The 19154-nt window shown below is 46.5% G+C and overlaps 1 protein-coding gene across 1 annotated transcript in view; it reads right to left on the reverse strand.

Moving 5' to 3' along the window:
• Positions 1 to 15624: 15624 nt before the first annotated feature.
• Positions 15625 to 19154, reverse strand: part of cdcp2 (CUB domain containing protein 2) — a 44004-nt gene continuing 40474 nt past the window's right edge. Inside the window, exon 8 of the mRNA XM_072512905.1 lies at positions 15625 to 16011. Within this exon, the coding sequence (XP_072369006.1) occupies positions 15691 to 16011 (321 nt within the window). The 3' untranslated portion in view covers positions 15625 to 15690. The remainder of the gene's footprint in view (positions 16012 to 19154) is intronic.

Genomic DNA, 19154 nt, shown 5'->3' on the forward strand with positions numbered 1-19154 from the left:
AAATAATCATTGAACACCTCTTTCATGCCTGAGGTTCCACTTCAATCTGTCCTGAAGAGTTTCTCAATGATCCTAAGAAGACCTTAATGGCCTGCTGACTGTAAATTTCCCCCAAAAAAGCCTTTGCCATTATTCCGGCAATTATCATAGATTATCATAGAATTTACAGTGCAGAAGGAGGCCATTCGGCCCATCGAGTCTGCACCGCCTCTTGGAAGAGCACCCTACCCAAGGTCAACACCTCCACCCTATCCCCATAACCCAGTAACTCCCCCCCCCCCCCCCCCCCCCCCCAACACTAAGGGCAACAATTTTCTTTCCCATTAATCTTTAAGCTAGTCTAATAGTTACTTTTGTTACCCTTAATTGGGCCACGATACTTATCTCTATTTTCTTGTCAGTTTTTGTCTATCCATGTTTAGGCACATTTTGTTTAAATTCTGTAATGATGCATAGAATTGTAATTTTACCAATATATTTCTAATATTTCTTCCATTTAGATAAAAGCATTTTAAGTGACTAATTGTTACCTGAGGTTACTTTCAGGGGCAGCACAGTGGCGCAGTGAGTAGCCCTGCTGCCTCACGGTGCCGAGGAACGAGGTTCGATCCCGGCTCTAGGTCACTGCCCATGTGGAATTTGCACATTCTCCCTGTGTTTCCGTAGGTTTTGCCCCCACAACCCAAAGATGTGCAGGGTAGGTGAATTGACCACACTAAATTGCCCCTTAATTGGAAAAAATGAATTGGGTACTCTAAATTTATATTTTAAAAAAATAATGAGGTTACTGTTATGGGCTCAGCGTGTTCAGAACCCCAAAATGTAACATGGAGTTCAACCAACCTCTCCCTTTAATGGATTGTTGCTTTTGAAGCCCCCGGCTTGTTCCCCAGGTGTTATATTACAATTATGGACACGTGGTTTTTAACACAAAATAATGTTTATTCTATGAACTCAACTTAACCTTTTGAGTAAACATTGGATCCCTTACCACCCCTTACTTCAAAGACAATCCCAAAAATAATACAACACTAAATAATCCCTCAAAATGTTCCTTCAAACATCCAAAAGGCTTCAAACCTTCAAAACAGTAACACACCAGGTCACAGAATATATATTTTCTATAGAATGGCAGAGATATATCAGCTTGGTTGACTTCAGCTGCAGCACCTTGCTTTTCTTCCTGCAGCTCTCTGGAAACACAGACACACTCAAGCTACTTTTTCAAACTGAAACCAAAAGCAGAAGTGAGCTCAGCTCCCCCCAACCTCTGACATCACTTCAGTAATATGATCATCTCCATTCCTTAAAGGTACATTGCTTAAACATCCATTTCTTAAAGGTACTCTCACATGACGCCTCCCCCCAAGAAAAAAAAATAAACCATCACCTTCAAGATGGTTTCATTTTTCACTTTTGCACCATCCACTAAGAAATGTGCACAGTAAATATACCTTTTCCTTTTTAAACAAAACAACACTCGCAAACAGTCATAATAATAAAGTCAATTTTTCCCGTTCTTCTTCCTCCAACCAAAATCCTTCTCGATTGACAGTCTCTTTGAACAAGATAGTTTCTGTACGATCCATCAATTCCTCTACGCCTCGGCATTTCTCTTTAGATTCAGATACTTTAGTTCAATCTGACCACAGAGTCCCTTGCAATTCTCCAATACAGGAGCATTGGTTACCACAGCCTTTGGGCAGTCAAATGCCTGTTGAAAGTCCGCTGTCCATTGAAATTGTTGACATTTCTTTCGCAAGTCCATCAGTGGAGTAATCATGCAACAAAACCTTTGCACAAAGGTTCGATCAAATTCATTCATGTTAAGAGATCACATTATTTCCCTTCGTCTTGAGGGTATCAGAAACTCCTCAAGGAAAGTGATTCGGGCTTCTCCGAATTCACTTTCGGCTAGGTTCATCATCAAACCCACCTCCTGAAGTCGATCGAAGAACTCCATACGATGTTTAAAATGTTCTTTCCATGTCTGGAAGTTGAAAATAAAAGCAGATTGTCCCACTTTCTCAATGCAATCCTTCAAACGTGGGATAGGATAAGAGTCTGTTCTTGTAACTGCATTCACCTTTCTATAGTCCACACACAACTGTTGGGTACCGTATGGTTTAGGGTGAGCTCCATTGGCTGCAACCTACTTCAATTATGCTATTTTTAAGCATACTCTCAATCTCGTTAACCTGTGCCAATTTTAAAGGGTTAAGTCTATATGGATGTTGTTTGATAGGAAAAGCATTTCCCACATCTACATCATGTATAGCCATTTTAGTACTTCCCAATTTATCTCTACAAACTTGCCCACGTGATATCAATAACTCTTTCAGGTCAGTTCGTTTGTCCTCTGGAAGGTAACTTACCAATTCATCCCAATTTTTAAGAACATCCTCATTTTCCAATTTAATTTGAGGTATGTCAAATTCACAGTCATCTGGATTTGGTTCGTCACTTTGAGTTAGAATCATTAAAACTTCCTCCTTTTTCTCTCCTTCCCTTTCAAAGTACCTTTTAAGCATATTCACATGACACACTCGGTGAGTCTTCCTTCTATCTGGTGTTTTTACCACATAATTCACCTCACTTAATTTCCTTTCAATCTGATACGGTCCACAAAACCTAGCTTTTAAAAGTTCACCTACCACTGGTAACAACACTAAAACTTTATCCCCACTGGCAAAACTACGAACTTTGGATTTCTTGTCCGCTACCCGTTTCATCACATTTTGTGCAACTTTCGTTTCATCACATTTTGTGCAACTTTCAAATGTTATCTAGCCAATTCACCTGCTCTATTTAATCGTTCCCTAAAATTTGACACGTAATCCAATAGTGTAATTTCCGATTTCTCACCCACCAATTTTTCCTTAATCAATTTAAGTGGTCCTCTTACCTCATGACCAAAAATTAGTTCAAAAGGACTAAATTTGGTAGACTCATTAGGTGCATTCCTAATTGCAAACAATACAAATGGGATTTCTTTATCCGAATCCTCCGGATAATCTTGACAATACACCCTCAACATTGTCTTTAATGGCTGCTGCCACCTTTCTAACGCTGTCTGCGATTCTGGATGGTACGCAATTGATTAAATTGTTTTATTCCGAAGCTATCCATAACTTCTTTGAATAACTTTGAAGTAAAATTTGATCCTTGATCCGATTGTATTTCTGTGGGTAGTCCATATCAAGTAAAGAATTTAAGTAACTCCTCCACAATCCTTTTAGCTGTAATATTACATACTGGAATGGCCTCTGGAAACCAAGTAGACACATCCATTATAGTCAAAAGATATTGATTCCCACTTTTTGTTTTAGGAAGCAGTCGTACACAATCAATTAAGACACTCGTAAAAGGTTCCTCAAATGCTGGAATGGTTATTAAGGGTGCTGGTTTTATCACTGCTTGAGGTTTCCCTATCACTTGACATGTGTGACATGATTGACAAAATTTAACTACATCTTTATGTACTCCAGGCCAATAAAAATGTTTCTGGATTTTAGCTTGAGTTTTCCTTATTCCCAAATGACCTCCCACTGGTACATCATGTGCAACTCGCAACACTGCCTTTCTATACCCTACCGGCAATACTACTTGATGAACTTCTGCCCACTTTTCATCCGCCTGCATCTGTACAGGTCTCCATTTTCTCATCAAGACATCACTTTTACGGTAATAACACTCTGGTATACTCTCAGATTCCTCTTCCGTTTATGCTTTCTGATATGTCCGTTTTATTTCTACATCTTTCTGTTGTAACTTCGCCAGTTTTCCTGAGCTAAAAATATCCGCCTCATCCTCCACCTGTTCTTGTTCTTTTTCAACCATCTGATCAAAATCGTTTCTGATAATTGCACTTCAACTTCATCTTCACTCTTTGATTTCTCCTCCTGTCTTAACCTGTGATTTTTCGACCTTGTTACTACACAATCCGGAAAAATCCCAGGATATTCGACCTTCAACACTTCAGTTGTCTGATTTTCCACTGGCTTATCAACCACAGTAGGCATCACTCCCACCTGCGATCCAGCTATATCATTACCCAAGATAAACTGTATTCCTGGACAAGATAGTTTCTCTATTACTCCTACTACCACTTCACCACTCTTCACTGGACTTTCCAACCTTACCTTATATAATTGAACACTACTCCTCTCACCCTGAATTCCACATATCACCACCTTTTCTGGCAACATTCTTCCCATACTACATAATCCCTCATCTCTTACCATTAAAGATTGACTAGCCCCTGTATCTCTTAAAATTGTGACTTCTTTACCTGCTCCTCCTGATACACATGAGTAAACTTTACCGATACATGTAAATTCTTTCAAGACATCTGGCACCTTCTTAACAATTACTTCTTCAACAGGCTGTACAATCGTTTGCACCTCCTTTGTTTCCCTTGGGCTTTCCTTTACCACTCTAACAAATCCCACTGTCTTATCCTGTTTTACCACATCAGCCTTCCCAGTGCTTTTCTTCAACCACCAACACTGACTTTACATGGCCTAGTTTATTAAAGTGAAAACATTTGAAACTTCTCATTTCTTTTCCACCCTCCTGGATTTCTTTTTTAATCTGAGGTACACTCTCTTTTCAAAAAAATATATATTTATTAAAGTTTTTTAACAACACAATTTTTTCCCCTTACAAACAATAACCCTGCCCCCCCGTTACAAAATAACACAAAATCGCACTGAGCAAGATATATACATGGCAAAGTGGTATATTTACATAGCTTTATACACTGGCTCATGCCTGCACGTGCCAGTTTCCCCCACCCTCCATGTCATCTCCTGCTCATCCATCCCCTCAAACAATCTCTCGTTCCCCCCTCCCTCCTCTCTCTTTCTCCCCCCACCCCCCCAAGGGTTGCTGCTGCTGCTAACCGACCTTCCTCTAACGCTCCGCGAGATAGTCTAGGAACGGTTGCCACCGCCTGTAGAACCCCTGCGCAGACCCTCTCAAGGCAAACTTAATCCTCTCCAGCTTTATGAACCCAGCCATGTCGTTTATCCAGGCCTCAAGGCTAGGGGGCTTCGCCGGGCTACTAGGGACGCAAAGGCCAGAATTCCAACCTCTTTCGCCTCCTGCACTCCCGGCTCATCCACTACTCCGAATATTGCTAGCCCCCAGCTTGGCTTGACCCAGACCTTCACCACCTGAGATATTGCTCCTGCCACTCCTCTCCAGAACCCCTCCAGTGCCGGGCATGACCAAATCATATGGACATGGTTCGCCGGGCTCCCTGAGCACCTTCCACATCTGTCCTCTACCCCAAAGAACCTACTCAACCTCGCCCCGTCAAATGCGCTCTGTGAACCACCTTAAATTGTATCAGGCTGAGCCTGGCACACGAGGAGGAGGAATTAACCCTACCCAGGGCATTAGCCCACAGCCTTTCCTCGATCTCCTCCCCCAGCTCCTCCTCCCATTTACCCTTCAACTCTTCTACTAGCGCTTCCCCCTCTTTCATCTCTTGGTGTATTTCCGACACCTTGCCCTCCCCGACCCATACCCCCGAGATCACCCTATCTTGAACTTCTTGTGCCGGGAGCAACAAGAATTCCCTCACCTGCCGCCTCACAAAAGCCCTCACCTGCATGTATCTAAATGCATTTCCCGGGGGTAACTCAAACTTCTCCTCCAGTGCCCCTAGGCTCGCAAATGTCCCGTCAATGAACAGGTCCCCCATTCTTCTAATCCCCGCCCGATGCCAGCCCTGGAACCCCCCCGTCCATCTTCCCCGGGACAAACCGGTAGTTACCCCTGATCGGGGACCACACCGATGCTCCCATTGCACCCCTATGCCGTCTCCACTGGCCCCAGATCCTTAGCGTTGCCGCCACCACCGGGCTCGTGGTATACTTTGTCGGCGAGAGCGGAAGCGGTGCCGTCACCAACGCCCCCAGGCTCGTTCCTTTACAGGACGCCATCTCCATCCTCTTCCATGCCGCCCCCTCTCCCTCCATAACCCACTTGCGGATCATCGCCACGTTTGCTGCCCAGTAGTAGCTCCCTAGGCTTGGCAGAGCCAACCCTCCTCGGTCCCTATTGCGTTCCAGGAACCCTCTCCTTACCCTCGGGGTCTTATTTGCCCACACAAACCCCACAATACTCCTACCTACTCTCTTGAAAAAGCCCTTGGTGATCACGATGGGAAGGCACTGAAACACAAACAAAAACCTCGGAAGGACCACCATTTTGACCGACTGCACTCTACCCGCCAGCGAGAGCGGTAACATGTCCCATCTTTTAAAATCCTCCTCCATTTGTTCCACCAACCTCGTCAAATTCAGTTTATGTAGGGCCCCCCAACTCCTGGCTATCTGGATCCCCAGATACCGAAAGCTCCCCTCCGCCCTCCTCAGTGGTAGGTCCCCTATCCCTCTTTCTTGGTCCCCTGCCTGTAATACAAAAAGCTCACTCTTCCCTACATTGAGCTTATAGCCCGAGAACTCCCCAAACTCCCTCAGAGTCTGCATGACCTCCACCATCCCCTCCATTGGGTCCGCCACGTACAGCAGCAGGTCATCCGCGTATAGCGACACCCGATGCTCTTCTCCCCCGCGGACCACCCCCCTCCATTTATTAGACTCCCTCAGTGATATGGCCAAGGGTTTGATCGCCAATGCAAACAACAGTGGGGACAGGGGGCACCCCTGCCTCATTCCTCGGTACAGCCGAAAGTACTCCGACCTCCGCCGGTTCGTCACCACACTCGCCACCAGGGCGCTGTAAAGGAGCTTAACCCAGCTGATAAACCCTCCCCCGAACCCAAACCTACGCAACACCTCCCAGAGGTACTCCCACTCTACTCGGTCAAAGGCTTTTTCCGCGTCCATAGCTGCCACTATCTCCGCCTCTCCCTCCTCCGATGTCATCATTATCACGTTTAAGAGCCGCCGCACATTGGTATTTAATTGCCTGCCCTTTACGAATCCCGTCTGGTCCTCGTGAATCACCCCCGGGACACAGTCCTCAATCCTCGTGGCCAGCACTTTTGCCAATAACTTAGCGTCCACATTGAGGAGCGAAATCGGCCTGTACGATCCACATTGCAGTGGGTCCTTGTCTCGCTCTAGAATCAAGGAAATTGTCGCCTCCGACATTGTCAGGGGCAGGGTCCCCTCCTCTCTTGCCTCGTTAAAGGTCCTCACTCGTAGCGGGGCCAACAGGTCCACATACTTTCTATAGAACTCCACCGGGAACCCGTCCGGCCCTGTGGCCTTCCCCGCCTGCATACTCCCCAAACCCTTACTCAGCTCCTCCAACCTGATTAGTGCCCCCAAACCAGCCGCCTCTTGCTCCTCCACCCTCGGGAACCTCAGTTGGTCCAGGAATCGTCTCATCCCCTCTTCCCCCCCCCCCCTGGGGGCTGGGATCTGTACAGCTCTTCATAGAAGGCCTTGAATACCTTGTTTATTTTCGTTGCACTCCGAACCGTGGCTCCCCTTCCATCTTTGATTCCCCCTATTTCCCTTGCTGCCGTCCTCTTACGGAGCTGGTGTGCCAGCATCCGACTAGCCTTTTCCCCGTACTCGTAGGTTGACCCCTGGCCTTCCTCCACTGTGCCTCCGCCTTCCCCGTGGTCAACAGGTCAAACTCCGTCTGGAGCCGTCGCCTTTCCCCAAGTAATCTTTCCTCGGGGGCCTCTGCGTATCTCCTGTCCACTCGCAAAATCTCCCCCACTAACCTCTCCCTTTCCATGCCCTCTATCTTCTCCCTATGAGCCCTGATGGAGATTAGTTCTCCCCTGATCACCGCCTTCAACGCCTCCCATACCACCCCACTCGCACCTCCCCGTTGTCGTTGGCTTCCAAATACCTTTCGATACACCCCCTCACCTTCCCACACACCACCTCATCTGCCAGCAGTCCTACGTCCAGCCGCCACAGCGGGCGTTGGTCCCTCTCCTCTCCCAGCCCCATTTCTACCCAGTGCGGGGCATGGTCCAAAACGGCTATGGCCGAATACTCCGTCCCCTCCACCCTCGGGATGTGCGCCCTGCCCAGAACAAAGAAATCTATCCGGGAGTAAGCCTTGTGCACGTGCGTAAAGAAAGAAAATTCCCTGGCCTGCGGTCTTGCAAACCTCCATGGGTCCACTCCCCCCATCTGATCCATAAACCCCCTGAATCCAGCATCATCCCAGTTCTGGGCGTATACATTTACCAACACCACCCACGTCCCTTGCAACCTACCACTCACCATCACGTATCTCCCTCCATTGTCCGCTACGATAGTCTTGGCCTCAAATGACACATGTTTTCCCACCAGAATTGCCACCCCTCTGTTTTTCGCATCCAGTCCTGAGTGGAATACCTGTCCTACCCATCCCCTTCTTAACCTAACCTGGTCCGCCACCTTCAGGTGTGTCTCTTGGAGCATAGCCACGTCTACCTTCAGTCCCTTCAAGTGCGCGAACACGCGAGCCCTCTTCACCGGTCCGTTCAGGTCCCTCACGTTCCACGTTATCAGCCGGATTGGAGGGGCTCTCACCCCCCCCCCCCCCCACCACCACCACCACCGACTAGCCATCTCCTTTTCTGGGCCAATCCCGTGTCCGCGTCTCCCTCACCCTCCAGTCCCCCAACCGGGGGACCTCCGTCCCGACCACTTCTTCTGTGTCCCATTCCCTTTCGGCCAGTGCAGCAGCAACCCTTTCCCCCCTCCCCCCCGCTAGATCCCTGTCTAGCTTTTTTGCTCCTCCCATATCACTCCCGTAAGTCAGCTGACACCTGCTGACCCCGGCTTCCCCCGCCATCCCTTTGACCCCCCCCCCCCCGTGTGGGAGTCTCCCAATCAATATCCGTTCCTTCGTTCCCCTTCCCGCCTTTCTTCCCGCCCGCGGGAAAAGAACCCCATGCTTTCCAAAGCCTGCCCCGCCCCCTCTGGCGCAGCTCCTGTTGCGGCCTTGTCTCTCTCCCCCAGCCCATATAACATTTCCTGCGCGTGATTGACCCCCTATATACAACAACCATCATACTTCAACCCTCAAACACCCCCCACCCTCACAAACCCTCAATTAGAGTCCAACTTTTCAGTTAGTATAAAGGTCCACGCCTCTTCGGGCGTTTCGAAGTAGTGGTGTTGGCCATTATGTGTAACCCACAGTCGCGCTGGCTGCAACATTCCAAATTTCACTCCTTTCTGATGCAGCACCGCTTTGGCCCGGTTGAAACCCGCTCTCCGCTTAGCAACCTCCGTGCTCCAGTCCGGGTATATTCTGATCTCTGCATTGTCCCACTTGCTGCTCCGTTCCTTCTTGGCCCATTTCAGGACCCTCTCTCTGTCCGTAAACCGGTGAAATCTCACCACCATCGCCCTTGGCGGCTCGTTTGCCTTGGGCTTCCTCGCCAGCACCCGGTGCGCCCCTTCCAGCTCCAGCAACCTCGGGGGGGGCCTCCGCGCCCATCATCGTCCCGAGCATCGTGCCCGCGTATGCCCCGGCATTGGCCCCCTCCACTCCTTCTGGGAGACCCAGGATCCGCAGATTCTTTCTCTTCGACCTGTTCTCCAGGTCCTCGAGTCTTCCCGCCCACGTCTTGTGTAGCGCCTCATGCTCCTCCACTCTCACCGCCAGGCCCAAGAGCTCGTCCTCATTCTCACTCACTTTTTCCTGGATCGTCACCTCGTAGGCTTTCTGGGTTGCCCCAAGTCCTTCAATTATAGACATTACGCAGCTCCTCGAAGCAGCGCTCGATGAATTCCTGCATCTCCTCTTTGTCCGCGGCCGCCGCCATTTTGCTTATTTTCCCTCTCTTCTCCCGCTGCTCCAATGCCAATTCTTTGCCCGTTTCGCTGCAGGTCCGGTCCATACAGGTTAGTAGGGGACCTCTCTCCTCTCTTCCCCACGGGTTGGCTGTAAAAGAAATTCCGTTGGGGCTCCTTTAGCGAGCCCGAAAGTCCGTGTTCGCGGGAGCTGTCGAATCGTGCGGCTTAGCTCCGCATAGCCGCAACCTGAAGTCCTGAGGTACACTCTCTTTATTGTCTCCATCAGATCACCTTTAACTTTACCACTTGAGTATTTCTCATGTCCACAGTTTCTATCCCTCACCGGCTGAAACTGATGTCGGAAACCAATCTTTGATTTATGAACTAATTCATAATCATCTGCCATTTCTGCTGCTAATCTTGCAGTTTTAACCCTCTGTTCTTCCACATGAGTTCTCACTACATCAGGAATTGAATTTTTAAACTCCTCCAAAAGTATAATTTCTCTGAATGTATGTTTGACCAAATTCTATTCTTAAATTTCTAAAGCTCTGTCTGTAAGCTTCAGGCACTAGCTCATATGCACTTAAGATGGATTTCTTCACCTCCTCATACGTTCCAGATACCTCCTCTGGTAGTGATGCAAACACTTCACTAGCCCTACCTACTAGTTTTGTTTGAATCATTAATACCCACATGTCCTGTGGCCATTGCATTTGTTTAGCTACCTTCTCAAATGAAATGAAAAAGGCTTCTACTTCCTTCTCGTCAAACCTTGGCAATGCTTCGACATATTTAAATTGATCCCTACCACATCTTCCACTATGACGCTCTGTCTCATTATCCTCATGCATCTCCTCCAACTGTACGTGTCCCTTTGCATCTGCCAATTTTAACTGATTTTCATGTTTCAGAGCCATTTTCCAAAGTTCAAACTCTCTCTCTTTTTCCATTTCCTCTCTTATCTCTTTCTCTGTTTCTTTCTTCTCCTTTTCTTTTTCCTCTCTATCTCTATCTCTTTCTTTTTCTTTCATTGCATATTCAAGCTGCTTTAATTCTTTTTCATGTTCAAGTTGCTTTAATTCTTTTTCATGTTCAAATTGCTTAATCTGCAACTGGAGCTTTGCCATATCTAATGAGTCACAGGCAAACGTAAATGCGCAGATACCGCGTTAAGTACCTCATCTTTTTGTATTTTGCTAGGTAGTGTTAACTGCAATGCTTTTGCCAAACCTAACAGTCTGTCTTTACTCTCTGTTCGTAAGGTATCACGTGTTACCGTGTCCAACCCCCAAAACTTCTGAGCCTCCGAAAGAGCCATTGTTCACAACACTCTCCCCACTTGAACTAAAATACCACACCGGAAAAGCAACAATCCTTCACTGTCTTTAAGTTCACAAAAGCCAATCCAATAGATAGACTTTAATCCCGGACGAGCCCCCAATTGTTATGAGCTTGGTGTGTTCAGAACCCCAAAATGTAACATGGAGTTCAACCAACCTCTCCCTTTAATGGATTGTTGCTTTTGAAGCCCACGGCTTGTTCCCCAGGTGTGATATTAAAATTATGGACACGTGGTTTTTAACACAAAACAATGTTTATTCTATGAACTCAATTTAACCTTTTAAATAAACATTGGATCCCTTAACACCCCTTACTTCAAAGACAACCCCAAAAATAATACAACACTAAATAATCCCTCAAAACGTTCCTTCAAACATCCAAAAGGCTTCAACCCTTCAAAACAGTAACACACCAGGTCACAGAATATATATTTTCTGTAGAATGGCAGAGATATATCAGCTTGGATGACTTCAGCTGCAGCACCTTGCTTTTCTTCCTGCAGCTCTCTGGAAACACACAGACACACCCAAGCTGCTTTTTCAAACTGAAACCAAAAGCAGAAGTGAGCTCAGCTCCCCCCAACCTCTAACATCACTTCAGTAATATGATAATCTCCATTCCTTAAAGGTACATTGCTTAAACATCCATTTCTTAAAGGTACTCTCACATGACATTACTTTCCCATTTTGTCCTTGCCCCTTGACTGTAGAATGACTGGGTGTTTCATTGAGAATACCTATCGTAAAGGAGCCAGATAGTATTGGTATTTTACGTTCACATATTTCACAAAAGCCAGCTAATGTTTAACCAAAGAGGAAAGTAAAGACACATTTGTAAATAATCAGACTATTGTGGAGACACTGAAGATATGAGTCGCCAGTAAGAAATTATAAATATTGCTCCTTTTTAATATAACACATGCATAGGTAAACTCAGAAGCTAAGACTGTATTGTACAAAAACAAAACATCTAATGTTATGATGGTCAGAAAGAGCGTTTGTTAGTCCATGTGCCAGAAACAGTATTGCCATCTGTGTGCATCAGAGATGTGATTAAAACTCTGCCACAAAATGCAACAAGATGCTTCCAAGTTGTGAATACCAATAGCAAGGTTTAGTCCAAAAGATTCTTGGTCACGTTTCCCTCAGTTTAGCAGACATGCAAGGTGAAGTGTATCAGCAGAATTAATTTGTTGCAGTCTACTGTGCTTTAGAGGGGATACATTGTCCAGCCAGCATTGTCCATGTACAAACAAAGACTGCACCTGTACTAAATCTCTTTTTATTAAATAAATTTAGAGTATCCAATACTTTTTTTCCAATTAAGGGGCAATTTAGCGTGGTCAATTTACCTACCCAGCACATCTTTTGGGGCTGTAGGAGTGAGACCCACGTGCACATGGGGAGAATGTGCAAACTCGCGTAGGGGAGAACATGCCCCTGTCTACATCAATGGGAATGAAGTAGAAAGGGTCGAGAGCTTCAAGTTTTTAGGTGTACAGATCACCAACAGCCTGTCCTGGTCCCCCAATGCCGACACTATAGTTAAGAAAGCCCACCAACGACTCTACTTTCTCAGAAAACTAAGGAAATTTGGCACGTCAGCTACGACCTTCACATCCTATCCCACATCCCATTGTAAGGCCACATTGTAATCATGAAACTAGAATGCGAACAGACAGATTGGCTGCCCAACCAGAGCAATAATAAAGACAGAGACATTAAAACCCATTATAGCTGAAGAGGTTAACAGCCACCATTTCTTTCTTTTTTTAAATAAATTTAGAGTACCTAATAATAAATTTAGAGTATCCAATTATTTTATCTAATTAAGGGGCAATTTAGCGTGGCCAATACACCTACCCTGCACATCTTTGGGTTGTGGGGGTGAGACCCACGTAAACATGGGGAGAATGTGTAAACTCCACACAGACAGTGATCCGGAGCCAGGATCGAACCTGGGACCTCAGCACCATGAGGCAGCAGTGCTAACTCACCATTTCATTCCTTTTTTTAAATAAATTTAGAGTACCCAATTCTTTTTTTCCAATTAAGGGGCAATTTAGCGTGGTCAATTTACCTACCCAGCACATCTTTTGGGGCTGTAGGAGTGAGACCCACGTGCACATGGGGAGAATGTGCAAACTCGCGTAGGGGAGAACATGCCCCTGTCTACATCAATGGGAACGAAGTAGAAAGGGTCGAGAGCTTCAAGTTTTTAGGTGTACAGATCACCAACAGCCTGTCCTGGTCCCCCCATGCCGACACTATAGTTAAGAAAGCCCACCAACGACTCTACTTTCTCAGAAGACTAAGGAAATTTGGCACGTCAGCTACGACCCACACCAACCTCTACAGATGCACCATATGAAAGCATTCTTTCTGGTTGTATCATAACTTGGTATGGAGCCTGCTCTGCCCAAGACCGCAGGAAACTACAAAAGGTCGTGAATATAGCCCAGTCCATCACGCAAACCAGCCTCCCATCCATTGACTCTATCTATAATTCCCGCTGCGTCAGAAAGGCAGCCAGCATAATTAAGGACCCCACGCACCCCGGACATACTCTCTTGCACCTTCTTCCATCAGGAAAAAGATACCAAAGTTTGAGGTCATGTACCAACCAACTCAAGAACAGCCTCTTCCCTACTGCCATCAGACTTTTGAATGGACCTACCTCGTATTAAGTTGATCTTTTCTCTACACCTTGCTATAACTGTAACATTATATTCTGCAGTCTCTCCTTCCTTCCCTATGTACGGTATGCATTGTTTGTACAGCATGCAAGAAACAATACTTTTCACTGTATACTAATACTTGTGACAATAATAAATCAAATCAAATCAAAACTCCACACGGACAGTGACCCGGGGCTGGGATCAAACTCGGTTCCTCAACGCCATGAGGCAGCAGTGCCACCGTGCTCCCCATACTAAATCTCTCTTGATATGTTTGCAATGCAGATATTAAGCCAACCTAATTAATACCTGAAATAAAAAAAGAGCAATTTAGTATGACTACTTTAAAGGATTAATTTTGTGCCTCTTTGCGCCTGGTGTTATACTCCTGACTGTGGCTCATGGTCGTATGAAGTGTGTCGCTCTCACTGGGAACATGGGTTTGTAAAAATTATGCCTGAAGTGTTTGTAAGAGGACAGTGCTGTTAAAAAATATATTTGCCGTCAAGTGACATCGCTGCAATTATTTTGTGGTATATGCATGCCATTGACAAGTTTATTTAAGAGAGGCTGCATCCAGTGTTTCTTCCTTCCTCTTTTCTCCTGTCGTGATGTGTGCTGGAATAAGATTCTAAAAGGACTTGTAGCCCCCCTCATAGCTTATTAAATGGCCATTCTTCACTTAAGCCTTGACAGTGATTGCCAACAAGCTATGCAATCAAGTAAAGCATCACCATCAAGCCAAATTCAATCCTCACCTGACACCCACACATGCACAACTCCAAAAAGAGATTCACTCAGCCGTGACAAGTAGAAAATCCCAGGTGAACCTTTCCCTTCCTGTTATGGTGGGCTAACACCAATCATAGCATCTTATCTGCTGTCCTAGCTGAGATTAGCTCGACCCGGGATGAATCTTAAGACCTTCTTATTCCCTATGGTCCAGGGCATAAACCTACTCGGCCATACAGCAGCAAATATTTAAGCAGTAAGATCTCACTTATACCATTTGTGGATGAAAGGGACCCAATTGAAGAAGAAATAATCTGGGATTGTTGAATTTTTCTCCATAGAGCAGAGCAGGCTAATTTGATTTGATGGCAGTGTTTAAGATCATGAAGATTTTGAATAGAGTTTAGAGAAACTGTTTCCAATGGCAGAAGGGTCAATTACAAGAGGGCACAGATTGCCCTGGGCAGTACGGTAGCACTGTGGCTTCACAGCGCCTGGGTCCCAGGTTCGATTCCCCGCTGGGTCACCGTCTGTGCGGAGTCTGCATGTTCTCCCTGTGTCTGTGTGGGTTTCCTCCGGGTGGGGCTCCGGTTTCCTCCCACAGTCCAAAGATGTGCAGGTTAGGTGGATTGGCCATGCTAAATTGTCCTTAGTGTCCAAAAAGGTGAGGAGGGGTTATTGGGTTACGGGGATAGGGTGGAAGTGAGGGCTTAAGTGGGTCGGTGCAGACTCGACGGGCCGAATGGCCTCCTTCTGCACTGTATGTTCTATGTTCAAAGGTGATTGGCGAAAGAACCAGGGGCAACATGATGAAAAAAGTCAAAATGAATAGTTAAGATTTGGAATTGCACAGCTTGATAGGGTAGAACAGAGCAGCTTTCAAAAGGAAATTTGATAAATACTTGAATAAAACAAGGAGAGAACCAGGGATGGGACTAACTGGGTTGCGCTTTGAGAGAGCTGGCACAGACCTAATGGGCAGAATGGCCTTCCTGTGTGCTGTAAAAACAATCATACAGGTCTATGAATTTTAGGAAAATAAACAAAACGGAAGAATTTCACAGAAACTCGGATCTACGGTTGTTTTGAGAGCTTCCTGTTGAAAAGGGATTAAAAGTTGCTTTCCAAACGGTTGCCGTTAAAGACATTCCACCAAACTGATTAACATGCTACTCCAAGTATAAACATGCAATCACCTCATGTATTTTACAACAGGACTAGCCCTATGATAGCAATCAACATGAGAATTCCTGCCAAAACACAAATGCCGATGAAGACAATGTCGCTGGTATCCTGCATTTTGGAACCCTCTGATCCATCCACCACCTTCGACTCTTCAGAGTTTGAATCCACCAGGCTCACAGCCTGCTGCTGGAGCTGGTACAGTTCTGTATCTGTAATGATGTGGTATGAAGCTGTTTTTGTCTTGAGGTCACATTGAATTTCATATTCCTGGGTGTCTTCCTGTGTTCCATCAGAAAAGTTTATGTACAAAATATTCACAAAAATGGTGATGTTCCTTCTTCTCTGCAAAGCCAAAAACAAAACTGTGACCTGGTTTTCAAATACTTGTTGCATGTGCATTGAACCTGAAATACATAGAGCTCAAAAGGGGGCAGTGATCCTGTCAGGGGACTAAGACTTCAAACTATATATTTCTGTAAAATATATATAGATACCCTCACGGCTAATTTTTAAAAATTTAACAACTGGACAACGACCTTTTAAAATGGCTGACGCTATGTCTGTCTGATCTTGAACAAAAGGAGTAACCATGGCAGTATCACAGAAGGGACACTAAAAGTACTTGGGGACCACAGAGCCCAAATTCAAAGAGAACTATACAAAAGCCATCTGTGTTTCATAAGCCAGGCCTGGCCAACCAGGGCCTATTTGTCTGTTAGGACAAAGGACCCCACATACTACCTCTCAAGTCTTAATGGTTGGAACATTAACAAGCTCAGGGACTCAGGCAAAGGGAGACATATCCTTTGCCAAAGCCAGAATACAGAGGCAACAGTCATGCAACATGAAATCCTCTATCTTGTGTAATCAGTAATACTGCCTTGCTGTACTGAAAAAAACCTTGGTCTGCCATCTTATCTTGTGACTGGCAGCATCACAGAAAAGGCCCTGCCCAGATTGAATACCTAGCCCCATTGAGACTGTTTCCACTGAAACTTCTATGCCATTGCCTACAAGACTATTCGTCTCTGCATGAATATCTAAAAACATCAAAGGACTATAAAGTAAAAAGCTGATTGCGGGATGGAGCCTGACCTTCTCCTCCGCCGTGCCCTATCCTTGATCGGGACGTCGGGGAAAATCACCCCGTAAAATGGCCGTCGCAACCCCTTCCTCCAGCCTGATCAAAATGGCCACCTCCGTCTCCTGATTTTGGCTCTGCGGCCCACGTGACACCGATGTCTGACGTCATGCCGCCGGTGACGCGCTCCTTACCACCAATCAGGGACAACCTCAGCTGAAGACCAATCAGTGCCTGGCAGTGCAATTTAAACGCACCAATGAGGTTAACACCAGTGGCATATGGGTATTTGAACTAAGAGCACGAACAGCTCTTTTTCTCATGCCAGCTAAAGAAGTGGAACTGCCACACCTTTGGGTGCTGAAAAAAGCCATTGAAATTTAACAACTGGACTCGACTCTCTGTGGAATCGAAGAGATCTGACACTAACTCATTGAGTTCATCCTACTTTGAGTTTCCTGTGGAATTATTAACAGGAAATTCAACTAAAGGGTTGGGAAGTATGCCATTGCTTATAAAGGGCTAAGCAACCCAGAACAATATGGGTTGTACAGGCCAATCTCCCTTCTAAATGTAGATGCAAAGCTACTGGCCAAGATCTTGGCCTCGAGAATAGAGGATTGTGTGCCGGGGGGATAGGAGAGGACCAGACGGGGTTTGTCAAGGGGAGACATTTAGCGGCGAACATTAGAAGACTGCTAAATGTGATTATGATGTCCTCCGAGGGAAGGGAGGTGGAGGTGGTGATCGCCATGGATACAGAGAAGGCCTTTGATCGGATGGAGCAGGAGTATTTATGGGAGGTCCTGGGGCGGTTTGGGTTTGGGCAGGGTTTTGTGAACTGTATCCAGTTGCTGTACCAGGCACTGGTGGCGAGCACGTGGACGAACCGAGTGAGCTCGGATGATTTTAGGCTGCACCGGGGGACGAGGCAGGGATGTCCACTCTCCCCACTGTTGTTTGCCATTGGCGATGGTGCTGAGAGCGTCAAAGGACTGGCAGGGGATAGTAGGGGGGGAGTAGGCGGGGGGGAGCACAGGGTCTCGTTATATGCGGATGACCGACTCTTGTATATTTTGTATATTAGGCTCGGTTGGTGGAACAGATAAAGGAGGACTTTAGAAGGTGGGATATGCTCCCGTTGTCACTGGGTGGGGGAGGTGCAGATGGTAAAGATGACAGTTCTCCCGAGTTTTTGTATTTCAGTGCCTGCCTATTTTTAACCCCAAGGCTTTTTTTAAGGGGGTGACTGCTGTGATCTCTGTGTTTGTGTGGGCGGATAAGACCCCACTGGTAAAGAAGGCACTGCTGGAGCGGGGTCGAGGGGAGGGGGCGGGGGAGCTGGACCTACAACATTTCAGGATCTTCTGCTGGGTGGCGAACATAGTAATGGTTAGGAAGTGGGTAGTGGGGGAGGGGGCGGTGTGGGAGCGGGTGGAGGTGGCCTCATGTAGGGGCAAAAGTTTTGGGGAACCGGTGACGGCACCTCTGCCGTTCTCACCGGCTCGGTACTCCACATGCCCGGTGGTAGTGGCAGCCTTTTTTTTTAATTTAGAGTATCCAATTCATTTTTTCCAATTAAGGGGCAATTTAGCATGGCCAATCCACCTACACTGCACATCTTTGGGTTGTGGGGGCGAAACTGTCCATGCACATTCTCCCCGTGTCTGCGTACGTCTCTCTGACTTCCAGGCAGGGATGTCCTATGTCCCACCTGTTGTTCGAGCTTGCGATTGAGCCGTTGGCCATCGTGTTGAGGAGTTTGGAGATGTGGAAAGGGATAGTGCGGGGGGAGGGTAGAACATAGGGTATCTTTGTATGCGGCCGACTTGCTGTTGTATGTATCAGAACCGAGTGTGTCGATGGGGGGCACATTGGAGCTGCTTCAAGTGGTTGCATCTTTTTCGGGATATAAACTAAATTTCAATAAAAGTGAATATTTTGTGGTGTCTTGGCAAAGGGTGAGGGGCTACCATTCCATAGAGCGGGGACTCGCTTTAGATATCTGGGGGTGCAGGTGGCACGGGATGGGGGGGCTCCGTAGGTATAACAGTACTAGTTTGGTGGGAGGGTGAAAGCAGATCTGACAAGGTGGGATGGTCTCCCTCTGTCGTTGGCAGATCGGGTACAGGCAATTAAAATAAACGTGTTGCCTCAATTCTTGTTTATTTTTCAGTGCCAGCCGATCTTCCTGCCAAAGGCATTTTCAAGGAGGTTGAAAAGATGATTACCTTGTTTATATGGGGGTGGAAAGGTGACTAGGATTAGGAAGGTGTTGTTGCAGCGAGGATGGCAATCAGGGGGGTTGGGTCTTCTGAATTTACGATATTATTACTGGGCGGCGAACGCCAAGAAGGTGAGGAGCTGGGTTGGAGGGGGGGACTCCCAGTGGATCAGAATGGAG

The sequence above is a fragment of the Scyliorhinus torazame genome, chromosome 7 (genome assembly GCF_047496885.1).
Source record: "Scyliorhinus torazame isolate Kashiwa2021f chromosome 7, sScyTor2.1, whole genome shotgun sequence".
Classification (NCBI taxonomy): domain Eukaryota; kingdom Metazoa; phylum Chordata; class Chondrichthyes; order Carcharhiniformes; family Scyliorhinidae; genus Scyliorhinus; species Scyliorhinus torazame.